This window comes from Heloderma suspectum, chromosome 5, assembly GCF_057233095.1.
Source record: "Heloderma suspectum isolate Gila_16-S chromosome 5, 16-S_ref, whole genome shotgun sequence".
Classification (NCBI taxonomy): domain Eukaryota; kingdom Metazoa; phylum Chordata; class Lepidosauria; order Squamata; family Helodermatidae; genus Heloderma; species Heloderma suspectum.
Window position 1 is genome coordinate 8,390,389 of NC_139462.1, and position 15,950 is coordinate 8,406,338.

Sequence of the window (15,950 nt, forward strand, 5' to 3'; positions counted from 1 at the left end):
CATATTGCAGATGGGGGTGCTGAGACTCTGCTTGCTCACAACCACCGAGCAGCTTGATGGCTGAGGAGATGTTTGAACTGGAGCCTTGATGACCCATAGCTCAGTCTCTTAGCTACTATGCTGTAAGACTTATCTGTCAAGCCGCTGAGAGTGGGTAGTCTGGGTGTGGGGGTGGAGAGAGAGAGGGAGAACCGAGGGTCTGTTGAATTTGTTAGGGAGCATGAGTAGATGCTGTGAGAATGAACCTTATAGCTGTGCAGTGCTTGGAAACACCACCTCAAACAATGGGGCTTTCCACAAACATTGCTTGAACTTGCCTCCACTGCCATGAGAGCTAGAAACCCTTTCAAACAGAGATGAGATTCTTGGGACCTCAGTTTCTCCACCAGGTGCTCCATTTTAGCATGAAATCCCAAACTGAATAACTCAACCTTCCCTGAGATTCCCTGGACTACAATTCCCATCACCACCAGCCAGCAAGCCCAATGCCCCTACTGCCTGGAGATGATGGGAGTTGTAGTCCAACACATCTGGGGGGCAGTAGGTTGGGGAAGGCCAGAATAGGTCTACCTATATACTGTAAATATACCTTGTGATTGTTATTCTGTTGTGCTTTTAGTCTGTTTATTTTATTATTATTTTAATCAAGTTTTATTATAAATGTTTAGTTCCTACGATTGTAAGCCACCTTAAATGCCGTTTTCTTGGTAGAAAGCTGGGTTACAAATCAAATAAATAAATTGTATTGTTTTGTATAAACAAATATCTACCATGAAATTATTTGCATTAAATCTCTGCCTTACTGATGTGACCTCACTCATTTATTTGATCCTAGAGGATCCTTTTTAAAAATAATTGGTCTTTTTCAAAAGAAACCACCTGCTGCTTCTATCCTTGAAGTACAGGCCTGGTTAAGCATCTGAGAAGGGTTATCCTTCTTGTAACACTGAAGTCATCCATGTAACTCGCTTTTCCAGTACTATATAGCCTGTACAGAATGAAGTCTAGAGGGAAATATGTATTGTAAATTGACCTTTGGGTTTCTCACAGCTCCCATGCTGATGGACTAATTTCAGTGTGTGTGTTTTGCATTTTCAAACAGCATTGAAGTCCTCCAATAAGCCAAGTCCTTTCTCTGGAAACATATACCACATTTTGGGCAAAGTTAAGTTTTCAGGTGAGCTTCCCCCCCCCCCCCCACTTTCTATCTCGATCTTTTCAAACTTTATTTGTCTGAGGAAATATGTACAGTCATCATGCTTGTGCCAATAATGCCCAGTGAATTGCAGAGAGCCTCTGTGTGGGCCTGCGCATATTTGCCTCTTCAAAATAAACCAATCAATCAATACTGAAAGTTGCACTCCTGAAATTAAAAGGGCAGGTCGTTTTAAAGGGGAAGGAGGGTCATATGACTATACCAGCCTCCCCCCTCCCCACCAACCTAGTGCCCTCCAGATATTTTGGACCACAACTCCCATCAGCCCCAGCCAGCATGACCAGTGGTCAGATATGATGGGAGCTGTAGTCCAAAACATCTGGAGGACACCACATTGGGGAAGGCTGGAATATCTGAAGCAGCTATATAGGGCTTCAGGCTTTTGGTCCATTTTGCCCTTCTCAAAGTACTGCAACTGATAGCAGCAGCAACAGTTGCAAAACCTCCAAACTGGAAGTGCCGGGATCCACCCTCCTGAGACCTGGTGCATGCAAAGCGAGCCCATTGGACCCAGCAAGTGGACCGTGTCCTTGCCAGTGCTTCAGTAGGCAAGTTTAGATATGCATACAATTCCAGCGTCCTTGATTATATCACAACCTTTTATTATTTCTTTTCCTTTTGCCCTAGAGTTCTAGATTAATACAAAAACAGCATTACACACTTGCTAGTTATATGACTGGGGCTGCTAGAGTTCTTTATGCAAAGGTTTTGCATAAAGGACTCTAATGCCTAATGTGGGAAGATGGATTGCAAAATGTATGGGATTATTACGGTGTCATGGCTAAATTATCTAATCACATAAGACTGCAAGAAAAAAAGATGCAAATAGAATAACTGCACCTTCTGCAAATCTAACACTCTGTCCAGGACCCTAAGTTCCTGTGAGTGGAACTCCACTCCTGGCATACTCCCTGTGGCAGAAGCAATTTTTGCCAGTTCCCCTGACACCCACTGTGCCCTCTGAAAATCTGCTCCCGGAGGGTTGGGGGGCTCTCCGGAAGAGAATAGGAAGTGGTGCTGATGGCTGCAGGAGCAAGGGGAACCAGTGAAAATGTCCCCCCACATACACATGCACACACCGCTTCCCATTACACCAGCACAGATCTTTAATCCAGTGAAGTCCCTGGATTAAAGTCCCTTCTGTGAACACAGGGAGGCCTCCTGTTCATGGAAGGGGAGCTCAGGATCCCAGGCTACGTATACCAGTTGTTTTGGAATGTCGTGCAGTTTCTGTGGCTGCATCCCCTGAAAATGATTCTCTCTCTAGTTTGGATTACTAATTTCTTGTTTATCTTGTTGTATAGATTTACCCTTTTTCTTTTAAGAACTCTGCTTAAGTTGAGAGTTGATGGACTTCATTATTTTTACCTTTTTTTGTTACTGTAAAAAAGTAATTATTGTGTTTTATATTTATGAAGTTATATTATGTGTGCGTGCATGTGTATGTAGATATCAGTATAGATATTGATGTCGATGCAGATATCATTATAGGTATAATTTTTTTGTAATAAAGAATGTGTGTTTTTATTTTAAAAAGTGAGATAGGAAACTTGGCAAATAAAAACTTGGTTCATGTGGCTACTGAGACTTGTATCCCATTAGGGTGCAATTTAAGCACTCCTCATCCAAATGAAACGTCGATGCTAAATGCCCCCTTCTGTTCTTCTGCCACAGATTCTGATCGGATGATAGAAGTCTGTCACAACGCCATTTCCAACTCATTAAGCCTGGTGCCTGTTCAGGAGGGGCCAACTCCACCTCCTCCTGATTCAAGAAGTGACAGCCGAGACCGCGGTGGCCCTCAGGAGTGCTTCCTGGTCTTCGTTGGCTGCTCCCTCAAAGAAGACGACATCAAAGACTGGCTGAGGCAAACGGCAAAGCAGGTGTGTGTCCTAAGCAGGGCTTTGGGGGGCTTCTCCCTGTTCATTACTTGAAAGGCTGTCTCTGCGATCAGCAGCATTTTGGGTTCAGCTAGGTTTGCAGAAAACCTTGTTGATACCCTCCCAGGCTATGCTTTGAGTAGCAAACACTGGGGAGGCTGCTGCTTCTGTTACCTGTGGCATTGGACCGGCCACTGGTGGAAACAGAATGTTGGACTAGTTTGAAGGTGGCAGCCACATGCAGCTCCCCTGATCTTTTGTGCAGCCCCCACTGACCTTTCCACCATCGCCACCATGGTGACCCCCACCCGCCCTACGATTTTGCTTGAAAACAAGATGTGTGAGGAGAGCACACCTTGTTTGGAAACAGAATTGTGCTCCCAGAAGCCTCCTGGGAGCACGGTTTTGCTTCCATACAAGGGTCATGCTTCCTGTGTGCCTTGTTTTCAAGCAAAATTGCAGCTTTATTTTTTGCTGCTGCCCCACTGAATTTCAGGGGCAAGTTTGGCAGGGGGGGATGTCGTCCTCAGATGTTGCCCGCCCCGGACTGGCTTGACCCACCTTGGTCTAATCCTTGTGCTTAGCTTGTCTGATCTTAATTCTTAGCCAAACATGTTCACAGATGCCAATCTCAATGGGCACCTTACTTCCCAGAAGGTGCAGCTCTGTATTGTTCCATGTGAGAACTGAGAGACTTGAATACATGAAGCGAATCAGAAATACTAACCTGTTGGTAACGTAGGAGTTGGGTCCAAAGTGCAGCATTTCTCAATGGGAAGCTGAGGGGAGGGTCTATAGTTCTGTGGTAGAGCACTTGCTTTCTGTGCACAAGATCCCAGGTTCGATCCCCAGCATCTCCAGGTAGGGCTAGAAAAGAATCCAGCCTGAAACCCTGGAGATCCACTGCTGCCAGTCAATGTTGACAATACTGGGCTAGATGGACCAAGGGTCTGACTTTGTATAAGGTAGCTTCGTATGTTCCTGTTTTTACATTTTCAACCAAAGCGTGTTCATGAAAACTCAATGCACCAAAAAAGTGATTCCACAACCCGCACAGTATTATCTAACTACCCCGATACTGGTTGTTCTTTAACTAGGGATGTATGGAATGCACCAGGAAATTTCAGTAGACTTACCAACACATTCTTTTATCCAAGGAAAGGAACCTCCCAATCCCCCTTGAATTTTGCATCTTCAGCTCTAAGTGAAATCCCTCCCTGCCTCTTGCACAAATCCCAGACTGTGTGTAGAGCTAGGGCAATGCTGTGGAGAAGGTGTGGCTGTCCAGATATTCTGCTGCAGCGTCCATCAGCCCTAGCCAGCATAGCCAGTGGTGAGGGATGATGGGAGTTGCAGTCCATCATCTGGAGGGCCACATAGTCTTCCCAGCTGTAGAGTCAATAGAGCAAAATAACAAATAACCTCCCAGCTGTGGAAATTCCATGCTCCATTCTCTAAAGATGATTCTCCATTCTAATGAGAATATCCTACAGAATCCTGTTTGCACAGTTTTTCCCCTAGTAACTTAAAGTCAATGTGCGTTACATCCTGTAACACAGTATAGACTAAGAGTCAAAAGACAATCCCAACTACATCGCAGATGCTGAACTTCAGAGCTCCATGTGCCCCATGCTCTCTTGAAGTCTCTCAAATAAAAGACAAGGGGGAAATTATCTGATGTGCCTTGAGTAGTTCCTCATGCGTGGCTTGTTTATTCTGGATACCCAGTTTTTCACAGTGCTGTGATCGTCAAACAGCAGCACTTCTTTTCACCCGTGTGGAATCTTTGGGGGCTTTTATGCATGAATCCTCCCTGCAAATTAAACTGAACTATTGTATGAGCTCTGAATCCCACCAGGCAGCCCTTTACCTGTTCGCTTATCCTGAGGTGAGGTGAGAGTCCTAATCATCCAGAGATGATCTCCCTTAGCTTCATCCTGCAGGTTCTTGTTGACACCTTTGATGATCTACACCAGCCTTTCCTACCCTCATGCCCTCCAGATGTGTTGGACTACAACTCCCAGCATGTTATCGTCAAACACATCTGGAGGGCACCAGGTTGGGAAAGGCTGATCTACCCCATTGGTGGACGATCTTATTTGCAACTGTGCCACAAGACAAAATCAATAGCATAAGGTGATCCACATGTGCAAGCCCATGGGGTGATTTTCCTTCTGACCTAGTGAGCCAGAGAAGCAGCGGCTGGGGCAAAATGAGCTGGAGGTTTTCTGCTGTAACCAAGTCCCACGGGTGCCCTGCTCCTGTCCACGAGTGCCACAACTCCCTGCTGCCTCTGCCACAGGCTGGCAACCTGTGTTCTCCATGGTCATGACTGGAGGGATACCTTCAGCGTATCTCTTAGTGCAGGGGCAGGCAGAAGGTAGACCTTAGGCTGTTTTGGACTTCCTCCCAGAAACCCCTGCCAGCATCGCCAGTGGTCAAGAATGCTGGGAGTTGAAGCCCAAAGGATCTGGGGATCTACTTTCTCCCCACCCCTGTCTTAGTGTATGTAAGCCTTAACTCCTGGCACAACTGCATATATTGTGGCAGCCAAGAATCACTGCAAATTCATACTTTTATATGCTTGGCTATCCCTTTGGCCACCATGTCAGACTTAAAAGAGTTTAAAGTGGTTAGCTGCTGGCTTGGATTTAAAGTGTGCATAGATCTGCCTGTGGTGGCAAAATAGAGCCTCCTTGTTCAGAGGAAGCGTACCACTGACCAACCATTGCTGGGGGTCAAAACAGCAAGGCAGAGCTATTGCCTTTCTGCTCTGCTTGTTGACATTGTGGAAACATCTGATGGGCTGCTGTGGAGAACCGGATGCTTGACTAGATGAACCTTTGGTCTAATCAGGACACCCCTTATGTCCGTACATGATTAATCTGGAATCCAGGTGCCTTTGCATACAATTCTTTTTAGTATACATTCCTCTGCCTGGCCATGTGAGGGCTGAAAGGGAGGGGGGTGACAGGAAGGTCTGAAGAACACTGGCATTTGGGCTCACTTGAACATGAGTAGAACCCACCACACAGTGGGGAGCCCTGATAAAGCAGGATTGCAGACTGTGTGGATTCTCCTTGCATTCACGTGAATGAGAAGCCCCCTTCAGACTTCCAGGCTCAACATGGGAAGGTCAGGGACAGAGCCTTCTAGTTACAAGGTTCTGGGAACTGTAAACTCCTCCTCTACACTGTGTGCAGTTCTGTTGCTCAAATTGAGGACAGGAATGGGTGGGATCAAATCATAAGGTCTCCTTCTGTCTCTCTCTCTTGGTGGTTGTTTCATAGTAGAGCTCTCACCCTTCCCCACAGTTTTCATGCACGCACACACACACACACACACACACACACACGCGCGCGCGCGCGCATGAATCAACCCAATTTGCACATAAAGGATAAAATTATTTAGAAGCATGACATTTTAAAAACAGTTTAAAATTCATAAACAGCATTTGTAACACCACCACAGTCTAGCAGCTGTGATTCAGATAATTAGTGTTTCTCAGTTCTACATGTCGCTTGAAAATGAATATCTAGAATTGTAATCAGATTCAAAGCTTGATTGCTACACGCTTGATGTATGTCAGATCCTTTAAAAATGAATTCTGCTTTCAAGTGTGTGTGTGTTTCACTGGGACACACTGTATAAAATAACTTCATTTTAACTTCTCCATACATTCAGTGGGAACTATCTAAAGGATGCTGGGTCCTGTCTTAAGTTGGTCCAAGTACTAGGTTTTTGCTCAGTGGCCCTGGGTTCAAATAACTGCTCAGTTGTAAAGCCACTTGGGTGCCACCCCCTCACCCTCATTTTCCCCACTGGGAAAATATGAGTAAGGACATTGCTAAGACTGTTATGGAGCACTTCTTACATAAAGGCTGCAGTCCCACACAAAAGCACTGCTGAAGTCATGGGAGTTTAGGTGTGTGCAGGTCCGCCACCTCAAAGAGCTATACAAATATTAGCAGCGATAAGAAACTTGTCAATTCTTTCAAATAAGGTTTTGTCAGAACTGCTTCCAGTAAAGTTGGGGAGAAGGCCCCAGAAATGAACCTGGAAGTCTGTAGCCAGAAGCAAAGCCCTCCATTGCGAAGACTGGCAAGCGAACCTGACCTGAAAGCTGCAGTGGTTAATTTTTGTTGTTGCTCTTCTGAGTAAATGCAAATTCTATTAGATAAAACCACAGAAAATATCACTCTTATATATATTTCATGTTTATATTCCTACTCAAAATATTCTAAACTTATATAAATATAAACCTATTTCAATTCACAAGATTCTCAATAAATTGTATGCTTGTATAGTGATTGTTGGAAAATGGAGGCCATTTTTCAATAGAACTCTTATTTCTCTGTCTGCCTTCCCTTATTCTGGTGATATTTGTTAGTATCAACATGTTGACCAGCCGCCCCCAACGTGGTGCCCTCCAGATGGATTGGTCAGCAACTCGCATCATTTCAATTGGCCACACTGGCTGGGCATGATGGGAATTGCATTCCACCACCATAGCGGGTACCAAGTCAGGGCAGGCTGACGTAGACCATGTCCCATGCTCTCAGCAGCCATTCTCAAAGGAGAGGTGGCCTTTCTGTTTCCCTCCACAACTGACTGCCATTCTAGCTGCAGTTAACAGAGACATAATCCTTTCCATATCCTCTTGATAAACCTTAGCATTACCAAATGAAATAATCAGGAGAACAGATATGCTGAATGTCCTGTCACTTCTCTGATCCAATTTCCACTTCCTTCCTTGTCTGTCTTAAATTTGCCATGGTGTCCCATTCGAGGCATTGAACTGGGCTTTTCTGGTGTCTCCCTCCAAATGCAGAAACCGCAGAGGAAAGCTCTGAAAACCCGGGGCATGCTGACCTCGCAGGAGATCAAGAGCATCCACGTAAGCATGAGCCATTTGGCTTGGAAGGCATCTTTCTTCTTCAGAGGCAGGAGGGCAGCCTGCTCAGGTGATGCGTCCCCCAACTCACTGCGAAGGCTGAGCAGCAGGGGGACAAGAGAGGACATGAGGCAGCCTCACAGTCGCTCCTCATCCCCAGCCGTAACCGTTATTCAGTAGAATCAGTACACATAATTGCTTTTTGTTCCACTCATCCCTTGCTATTCTTTTCTCCTCTTCCTGTGTTGTCTTCCTTACTGCCAATTTTGGGGAAAAAAAAGTGCATGGGGGGGGGGAGGTGTTGATTCACTGTCAATTTCCTAAGCTGTGTTGATTAATGGTGCTGTATTAGCGCTCTTTGTTTCTCCATAACACCATCCAAATACTAAAGTTCTCTGTCTTAAAGGGCCAGTGGTTGACATGACTGTAGAAATATTAAGGCTGAAGAATAAAAGGCTTTCACCCGTGAAGGCATTAGGAATAATTTGACCAAGTCTTTAAAATGTTGTTGGCAAGAAGGGCTTATTAATAGTTCCAGCACCTGTGTTAAGGTCTAGATGTGTTTCTTGCTGAGGCTCCTGCATGCACAAAAGATGAGGTGGGCCAGTGAGAGCCAGAAGAGCAAGGTTGGCCTGTCCCTCCGCATGCTACCTATGCTGGATGATAAGATAAGTTGCAATAGTAGGAAATGTTCCCATCACTGCAACAAGTGGGAAAGCTCCCAGTTCTGCTTCTTGGGCAGTGATCCCCAAACTGGAGGAGGGAGGGGGTTGCAGGACACCAGAAAGGGGGCGAAGTCCCTGGGGCACGTGGAACCTTCCCCCACCCCATCGCCACCTGAGCTGTTTTAAAATGGCTCTGCAAAAGAGTTCCTTAGTTGGGCACCGTAGCTTCGCTGTGCTTGGTTTTTCTGGATTTGGACTGGCCCCATGGGCAGTTCTGACACAGACACCTGAAATACGAGTGCACATACCTGCAAGCAGGGACTGGCTCTGAGAAATACATTTTTTGCCTTGAATGCAGGTGAAGCGTCACTTAGATCCCCTTCCAGCTGGCTACTTCTACAATGGGACACAGTTCGTGAATTTCTTTGGAGACAAGATGGATTATCATCCATGTATCCTTTTTCAAAACAAAACAAAAAGTATTGTTTTGTGTATTTTGCAGCCTGGTGTTCAGTTTTCCAGACACTTCAAAGCTGCAACGAGGATAATACATACCATGTCTCAAGTGAGCTGGGCAAGGGTAGGCAGCTGCCTAGGGTGGCACAATATATAGGGGCTGCAATATACATCTTGCCATGTGAGCGTATCCACCCTTGGGCAGCAGCTGGTGCCTGCATGGGAAAGCCTCTGTAAGCGCGGTTGCATCTTCTTCTGTGGTGCTGGGTCTACAGCCCCTGCTGGCAACCCACTACTTACTTTAAACCTGCTGGCTTGTTTGTGACAGACTCCAGCATGCTGTAAATCTTCTAGCAAGACCAGAAACATCTGGCTTAGGTCAGACTTAGGACAACCATGTCGGGGGATCTCAGGCCATTCGTCCATCTAGCCCAGTATTGCCTCCTGTGACTGGCATCGGCTCTCCAACCAGAGGTTCCTCCCATCACCTGCAGCTGGACCATTTTAAGTGGAGCTGCCAGGGATTGAACCTGGGACCTCCTGCATCCAAAGTATGCACTCTGCCACCCAGCTCGGAGATACAAATCCAGATCCATGTGCCTACAAGCTCTGCCATGCTCTTGTGCAGCTCCTGTTCATTTCAGCAAGGGTTGCACAGGAGAAATTCCCATCAGTTGGGTCCTGCGTTATAAACAGTTTAGGGATGGGATACCATTTTGGATTTTTCACTTCAGGCATCACTTTGGGCCATCCTTATGAAGCTACCTGAAGTTAGACTTGATTTTAAGTCCTGTCCTGTCTTGTCTTGGGGTGATTTCCACAACTAGAAGGATTTCTTCTCCTTATTAGTTTTACACCAGTAATGGACCAGTTCATGAATGACTACTTGGAGGAAGCAAACCGCGAGATTGAAAAGTACAACAGAGAGCTGGAGGAACAGGAGTACCATGACCTTTTTGAACAGAAGACCTAAGTGTGGTGCCCGTCAGCATTATTAAGGAGGCGCAGAAACATTGTCAAATCCTAAACCAATTGTCAGTGACCAAGAAATGCTTTTTATCCTTGCTGGCTAACAGGAAAGTAGGAAAGTGAAATAATCAGTTTTCAGTTGGTCTTTTAATATTTAGGCTCTATTCACGTAAAGTTGGCATCTTTTAAAAGAACCTGGTACCTGTCCTAGCAGCATTTATGTGCTGGTACATTTCCGCATTAAGGTTGAATTCTGTGACCTAGAATTCACTGGCTTATAGTGGAAATATGGTGTAGGCTTTTTGTGTTTTAAAATAATTTACAAAGCCATATTTCCTAGGTTGTGAAGCTGGTCCTGAATGTGGTTCTTCTGATGTCCCACAAATGCCCTTGTTTGTGTTTAAATTTAGGGGGGGAAATATTCCAGTTCATAGTGCACTTGTGTGTCAGCATACAAGTTCAGTGTGTTTCTAAAGCGAGAAATAGGGAACACACAGTTCTTGAGAGCTGCTCCGAAACAACGTGATTGATTTTGAAGGTGTTCCTAAAGTGAGAAATTGGGGAACACGTCTGCTCTTGAGAGCCAGTCTTAACCAACATGGTGGTTTGGGGTGGTGTTCCTAAAGCAAGAAATGGGGGAACACGTATGCTCTTGAGAGCCAGTCTTAACCAACGTGGTGGTTTGTGGTGGTGTTCCTAAAGCGAGAAGTGGGGGAACACGTCTGCTCTTGAGAGCCAGTCTTAACCAACATGGTGGTTTGGGGTGGTGTTCCTAAAGCAAGAAATGGGGGAACACGTCTGCTCTTGAGAGCCAGTCTTAACCAACATGGTGGTTTGGGGTGGTGTTCCTAAAGCGAGAAATGGGGGAACACGTCTGCTCTTGAGAGCCAGTCTTAACCAACATGGTGGTTTGGGGTGGTGTTCCTAAAGCAAGAAATGGGGGAACACGTATGCTCTTGAGAGCCAGTCTTAACCAACATGGTGGTTTGGGGTGGTGTTCCTAAAGCGAGAAATGGGGGAACACGTATGTCCTTGAGACCTAATCTTAACCTACATGGTGGCTTGGGGTGGTGTTCCTAAAGCGAGAAATGGGGGAACAAGTATGCTCTTGAGAGCCAGTCTTAACCAACATGGTGGTTTGGGGTGGTGTTCCTAAAGCAAGAAATGGGGGAACACGTATGCTCTTGAGAGCCAGTCTTAACCAACGTGGTGGTTTGTGGTGGTGTTCCTAAAGCGAGAAGTGGGGGAACACGTCTGCTCTTGAGAGCCAGTCTTAACCAACATGGTGGTTTGGGGTGGTGTTCCTAAAGCAAGAAATGGGGGAACACGTCTGCTCTTGAGAGCCAGTCTTAACCAACATGGTGGTTTGGGGTGGTGTTCCTAAAGCGAGAAATGGGGGAACACGTCTGCTCTTGAGAGCCAGTCTTAACCAACATGGTGGTTTGGGGTGGTGTTCCTAAAGCAAGAAATGGGGGAACACGTATGCTCTTGAGAGCCAGTCTTAACCAACATGGTGGTTTGGGGTGGTGTTCCTAAAGCGAGAAATGGGGGAACACGTATGTCCTTGAGACCTAATCTTAACCTACATGGTGGCTTGGGGTGGTGTTCCTAAAGCGAGAAATGGGGGAACACGTATGCTCTTGAGAGCCAGTCTTAACCAACATGGTGGTTTGGGGTGGTGTTCCTAAAGCGAGAAGTGGGGGAACACATATGTTCTTGAGAGCCAGTCTTAACCAACATGGTGGTTTGGGGTGGTGTTCCTAAAGCGAGAAATGGGGGGAACACGTATGCTCTTGAGAGCCAGTCTTAACCAACATGGTAGTTTGGGGTGGTGTTCCTAAAGTGAGAAATGGGGGAACACGTATGTCCTTGAGACCTAATCTTAACCAACATGGTGGTTTGGGGTGGTGTTCCTAAAGCGAGAAATGGGGGAACACGTATGCTCTTGAGAGCCAGTCTTAACCAACATGGTGGTTTGGGGTGGTGTTCCTAAAGCGAGAAATGGGGGAACACGTATGTCCTTGAGACCTAATCTTAACCAACATGTTGGTTTGGGGTGGTGTTCCTAAAGCGAGAAATGGGGGAACACGTATGCTCTTGAGAGCCAGTCTTAACCAACATGGTGGTTTGGGGTGGTGTTCCTAAAGCGAGAAATGGGGGAACACATATGTCCTTGAGACCTAATCTTAACCAACATGGTGGTTTGGGGTGGTGTTCCTAAAGCGAGAAATGGGGGAACACATACGCTTTTGAGAGCCAGTCTTAACCAACATGGTGGTTTGGGGTGGTGTTCCTAAAGCGAGAAATGGGGGAACACATATGTCCTTGAGACCTAATCTTAACCAACATGGTGGTTTAGGGTGGTGTTCCTAAAGCGAGAAGTGGGGGAACACATATGCTCTTGAGAGCCAGTCTTAACCAACATGGTGGTTTGGGGTGGTGTTCCTAAAGCGAGAAATGGGGAACACGTATGTCCTTGAGACCTAATCTTAACCAACATGGTGGTTTGGGGTGGTGTTCCTAAAGCGAGAAATGGGGGAACACGTATGCTCTTGAGAGCCAGTCTTAACCAACATGGTGGTTTGGGGTGGTGTTCCTAAAGCGAGAAGTGGGGGAACACACAGAAGTTCTTGAGAGCTGCTCCTAACCAACATGGTGGATTTTGGAAGTGTTCCTAAAGCGAGAAATGGGGAACATTGGTATGCTCCTGAGAGCTGCTCATAACCAATATGGTGGTTTCAAGGCATGTCTGAAGGGGCACTTGGTAGTACACTTAGAAACTTTGTCACTTATTCTCTGAGCTATCCATTCTAAAGTAATTTCTCCTGGAAGAAACTTCACTTGGTGCCACTTGATGTTGGCCAAGTCTTACTTGGTTATCTTGCATACCTTTTTTTATATAGCAGGTTGAGCGATGTATCCTGGGACACTGCACCTGAAATGGGGTACATGGCTCCTGATGTTAGAAAAGGTTGTTTCTTTTTCAAATGTGATGCGTCTTAACTGAAGGACTTGGAGAGGGGTCTGCCTTGTTGTGCACTTCCTCAAAACATTGGAGCTTCATTTCTAGCAGTCCTTGTTACTTCAGCTCTGTGCTGTAGGTGTCTGCCTGTGGCTGATGGTCTTAATGATGATTTTCTAGCCCTCCTGAAGAATCTGAGAACCAACAGATTCTGTTGTTGCTGGCCAAATGTGCATATACACTGTAGTATACACGTAGTATACACATGTGCATATACACTGTAGTAAGAGTTTATTGAAGAAAAGCCTCCTTGTAACAACGTCAAAAGTAATGAAGTTTCAGGAAGTTTGGGCTCATAGGCAAAGTTCCCTTCATGACAGTCTATTTCTGTACTTGAGTGTTAAGAATTGGTGTAAGGGAGCGGCCAGTAAATGTTCAAAGATGCACATCTTTGCAGCGTTTGGTAAATGTAGAACTGATTCTGGGCCAGATTCATTTGGAACTGGTTAGGGCATTAAGTGTCTACAGCTCTGTGGCAGGATTGTGCCTACCCAGATGCACCAGGTGTATGCAGGGGTGGACAACTTTGGGAGGCCTGGAGGCCATTTTTGCCCTCCCCTCTGGCTGCATCCCCCGCTTCCTGGTGCCGAAAATTGTGAAAATAATAATAAAAAAGAAATGAAACAAAATTATGACCGGCGCCTCTATGGAATACTTTAAACGTCAAAACTAGCTTGTTTTCAAGCTAATTTTTACTCTTTTACCACTGCGTTGCAGCTCAAGATGTCATTTTGTTTGAAAAAAAAGTTTGAAAAATTCATTTTTTTCCCTCCAAATTTTAGGGAATGGTGGGAGTCGTATGCAGCCCGTGGGCACATGCAGCCCACCTCTGGTGTAACGTTTGCATATGACTTCTGTGTGTGGGCCTGAATGTACAGCCATTCCCTGAACTTTACATGGGCTAATTCCTGCGTGGTTTGGACCTGTGTGCATTGGCTTCATGTAGGCATTTATGCCCAACACATGGACGTCAGATGGGCCTCAGGGTGGGACTCTTGTGCCCAGCGGTTGGGACAATATGATCCTACGCCTTAGTTGTGTGGCAATGCTACACCCTTAGTCTAACTAGAACTAGCCCCTAGACGTTATATCAGACCTCAAGCCGCATATCGCGTTCCCTGTTTCTGATGGGGCATGAGAAGCTGGGACTTGTAGATCTCACCAACCATGGGAATAGTGCAATCCAGATGGAGCCCTGGAGATGCCGCCATGCAAGCAAATCATGCAGCCTGGCCATGCGGTGCCTGCATACGTTGCTACTCTGATGTGGAGCTCAAACCACACGGGAGCGGCTGTTTGGTGGCTATCTCATTGCTACAGTAACATCTCAGAAGCTGGAGAATGGGATTTCCACCTGGAATACGTGCATCTTGTACTTCCAGTGATTCAAAGTCCCACCTCCTGAAAGGCATTTTTAAAACTCGAGTAGAAAAATGGGAGTGTCAAAGAAGCCAACTTGCCCAACCCAAAATAATAGGAATAAGGCTAAACTCCTAAGGCTGAGCCTATGACATCATAAAACCTGGATGCTTTATTGAGGAGATAAACCCTTATCTTTTTTCAGGCATAAGAATATGGCTGAAATTTCAAATTGATCATACAAGTAGGAAGACTTATTGGTAATGTATTGTGCCTCTCCCGCTGAGGACAACTGGCTGTTGGCTCTGTGGCTTCCAGATGATGCTTCCTTGGGAAAGAGCCCCAGCTTAGAATTCTAGGTGGTGCAGCTTAGAAGGTGAATGTTTTAAGATGGTTTCATAACAACTGTAAAAAAAATAAAGGTTAGTGTTGCACTCCGTAGGACATTCAATAAGGGATAGTGTGATTTCCTTAAAACTGAAAGCCAGCTGTTTGTGACTAAAAATATATTAAGCTTTCTGTGGGGTAGAAACACCCATATTACAGGTAATAGAGCGTCCTTATCAGGATTGTGAATTTATCTATGCATGGTTGTACCTTAGTTACTCTTAAAATATACTGATAGTGCCTGGTAGGATAAATGTAGTTAGCAATTAATTTTGAAGGAGCAGTTGGTGTGTTAATGCTAAGTCACTTTGGCTATAACATGAAAATACAAGGTATGCTCTTCCAATGGCACAGTTATTTTTAATATGGCTTCTGCAACAAGCATGGGGACTCTCACCCGACAGTACTCCGTACAGTCTCAAACAGAAATTCAGTTGCTTGCCTGTGCTCAGTCCTAAGTCGTGTCTCCAGGAAAAAAATGTGTCTTCCTAGGAGCTACTGCGCAGGCTGGTGTGGCTGTGTTGTACGGAGTGGCCATGGGCCTGCCCTATATAGAGTCTCATGTCAAGAGCGTGCCGTGTAGCTTCCTGCATCCATGATGCTCCTCCATTAGAGGTTTCCCATTTGGAAGCTGCCCTTGTCCGTGAAGGGGAAGCCATCACGGGCTGGAGGGCTCTCTGTGAGCATCAGAGCTCTGGCAGAAGTCTTTGGGTCAGGGCCAGAATATTGCCCAGTCACAAGCAAGACTTGCTAGCTGAGAATAATTCCAGCAATTGCCCTGGTTCCTGGAGGTAGCAGGGCATCCATCCCTTTGCTGCTCTCGATCCCACCCATTAAAAGTCCAAATTTCTCACATGCTCACTCTAGATTTGTATTTCCAGTGACAAAGCAGATCTGGCCAAAACCCTTTTGTTGCCAATTTTCACCAGGAATCCCAGAGTAGCGTGTTGTGACACTTTGCATGGTGAAATGCCAGAGAGAGTACCTAAGTTTGAGCCACATCTTGATTGCAGAAGCCACACCATAACGGTGACCTCTGGAGGTATCCGGAAGGGTATCTCAAAACATACTGGGCATTATCTATGGGGAACTTTACTTTCTC

At 45.8% G+C, this 15,950-nt stretch overlaps 1 protein-coding gene across 1 annotated transcript in view; it reads left to right on the top strand.

The window, feature by feature from the left end:
* Window positions 1–14,910, top strand: part of DNAAF9 (dynein axonemal assembly factor 9) — a 105,403-nt gene extending 90,493 nt beyond the window's left edge. Inside the window, exons 33-39 of the mRNA XM_084855307.1 lie at window positions 1,103–1,177; window positions 2,891–3,099; window positions 7,928–7,993; window positions 9,014–9,107; window positions 9,972–10,666; window positions 11,200–12,594; window positions 12,750–14,910. Of these exons, the coding sequence (XP_084711433.1) occupies window positions 1,103–1,177; window positions 2,891–3,099; window positions 7,928–7,993; window positions 9,014–9,107; window positions 9,972–10,084 (557 nt within the window). The 3' untranslated portion in view covers window positions 10,085–10,666; window positions 11,200–12,594; window positions 12,750–14,910. The remainder of the gene's footprint in view (window positions 1–1,102; window positions 1,178–2,890; window positions 3,100–7,927; window positions 7,994–9,013; window positions 9,108–9,971; window positions 10,667–11,199; window positions 12,595–12,749) is intronic.
* The last annotated feature ends 1,040 nt before the right edge of the window (window positions 14,911–15,950 follow it).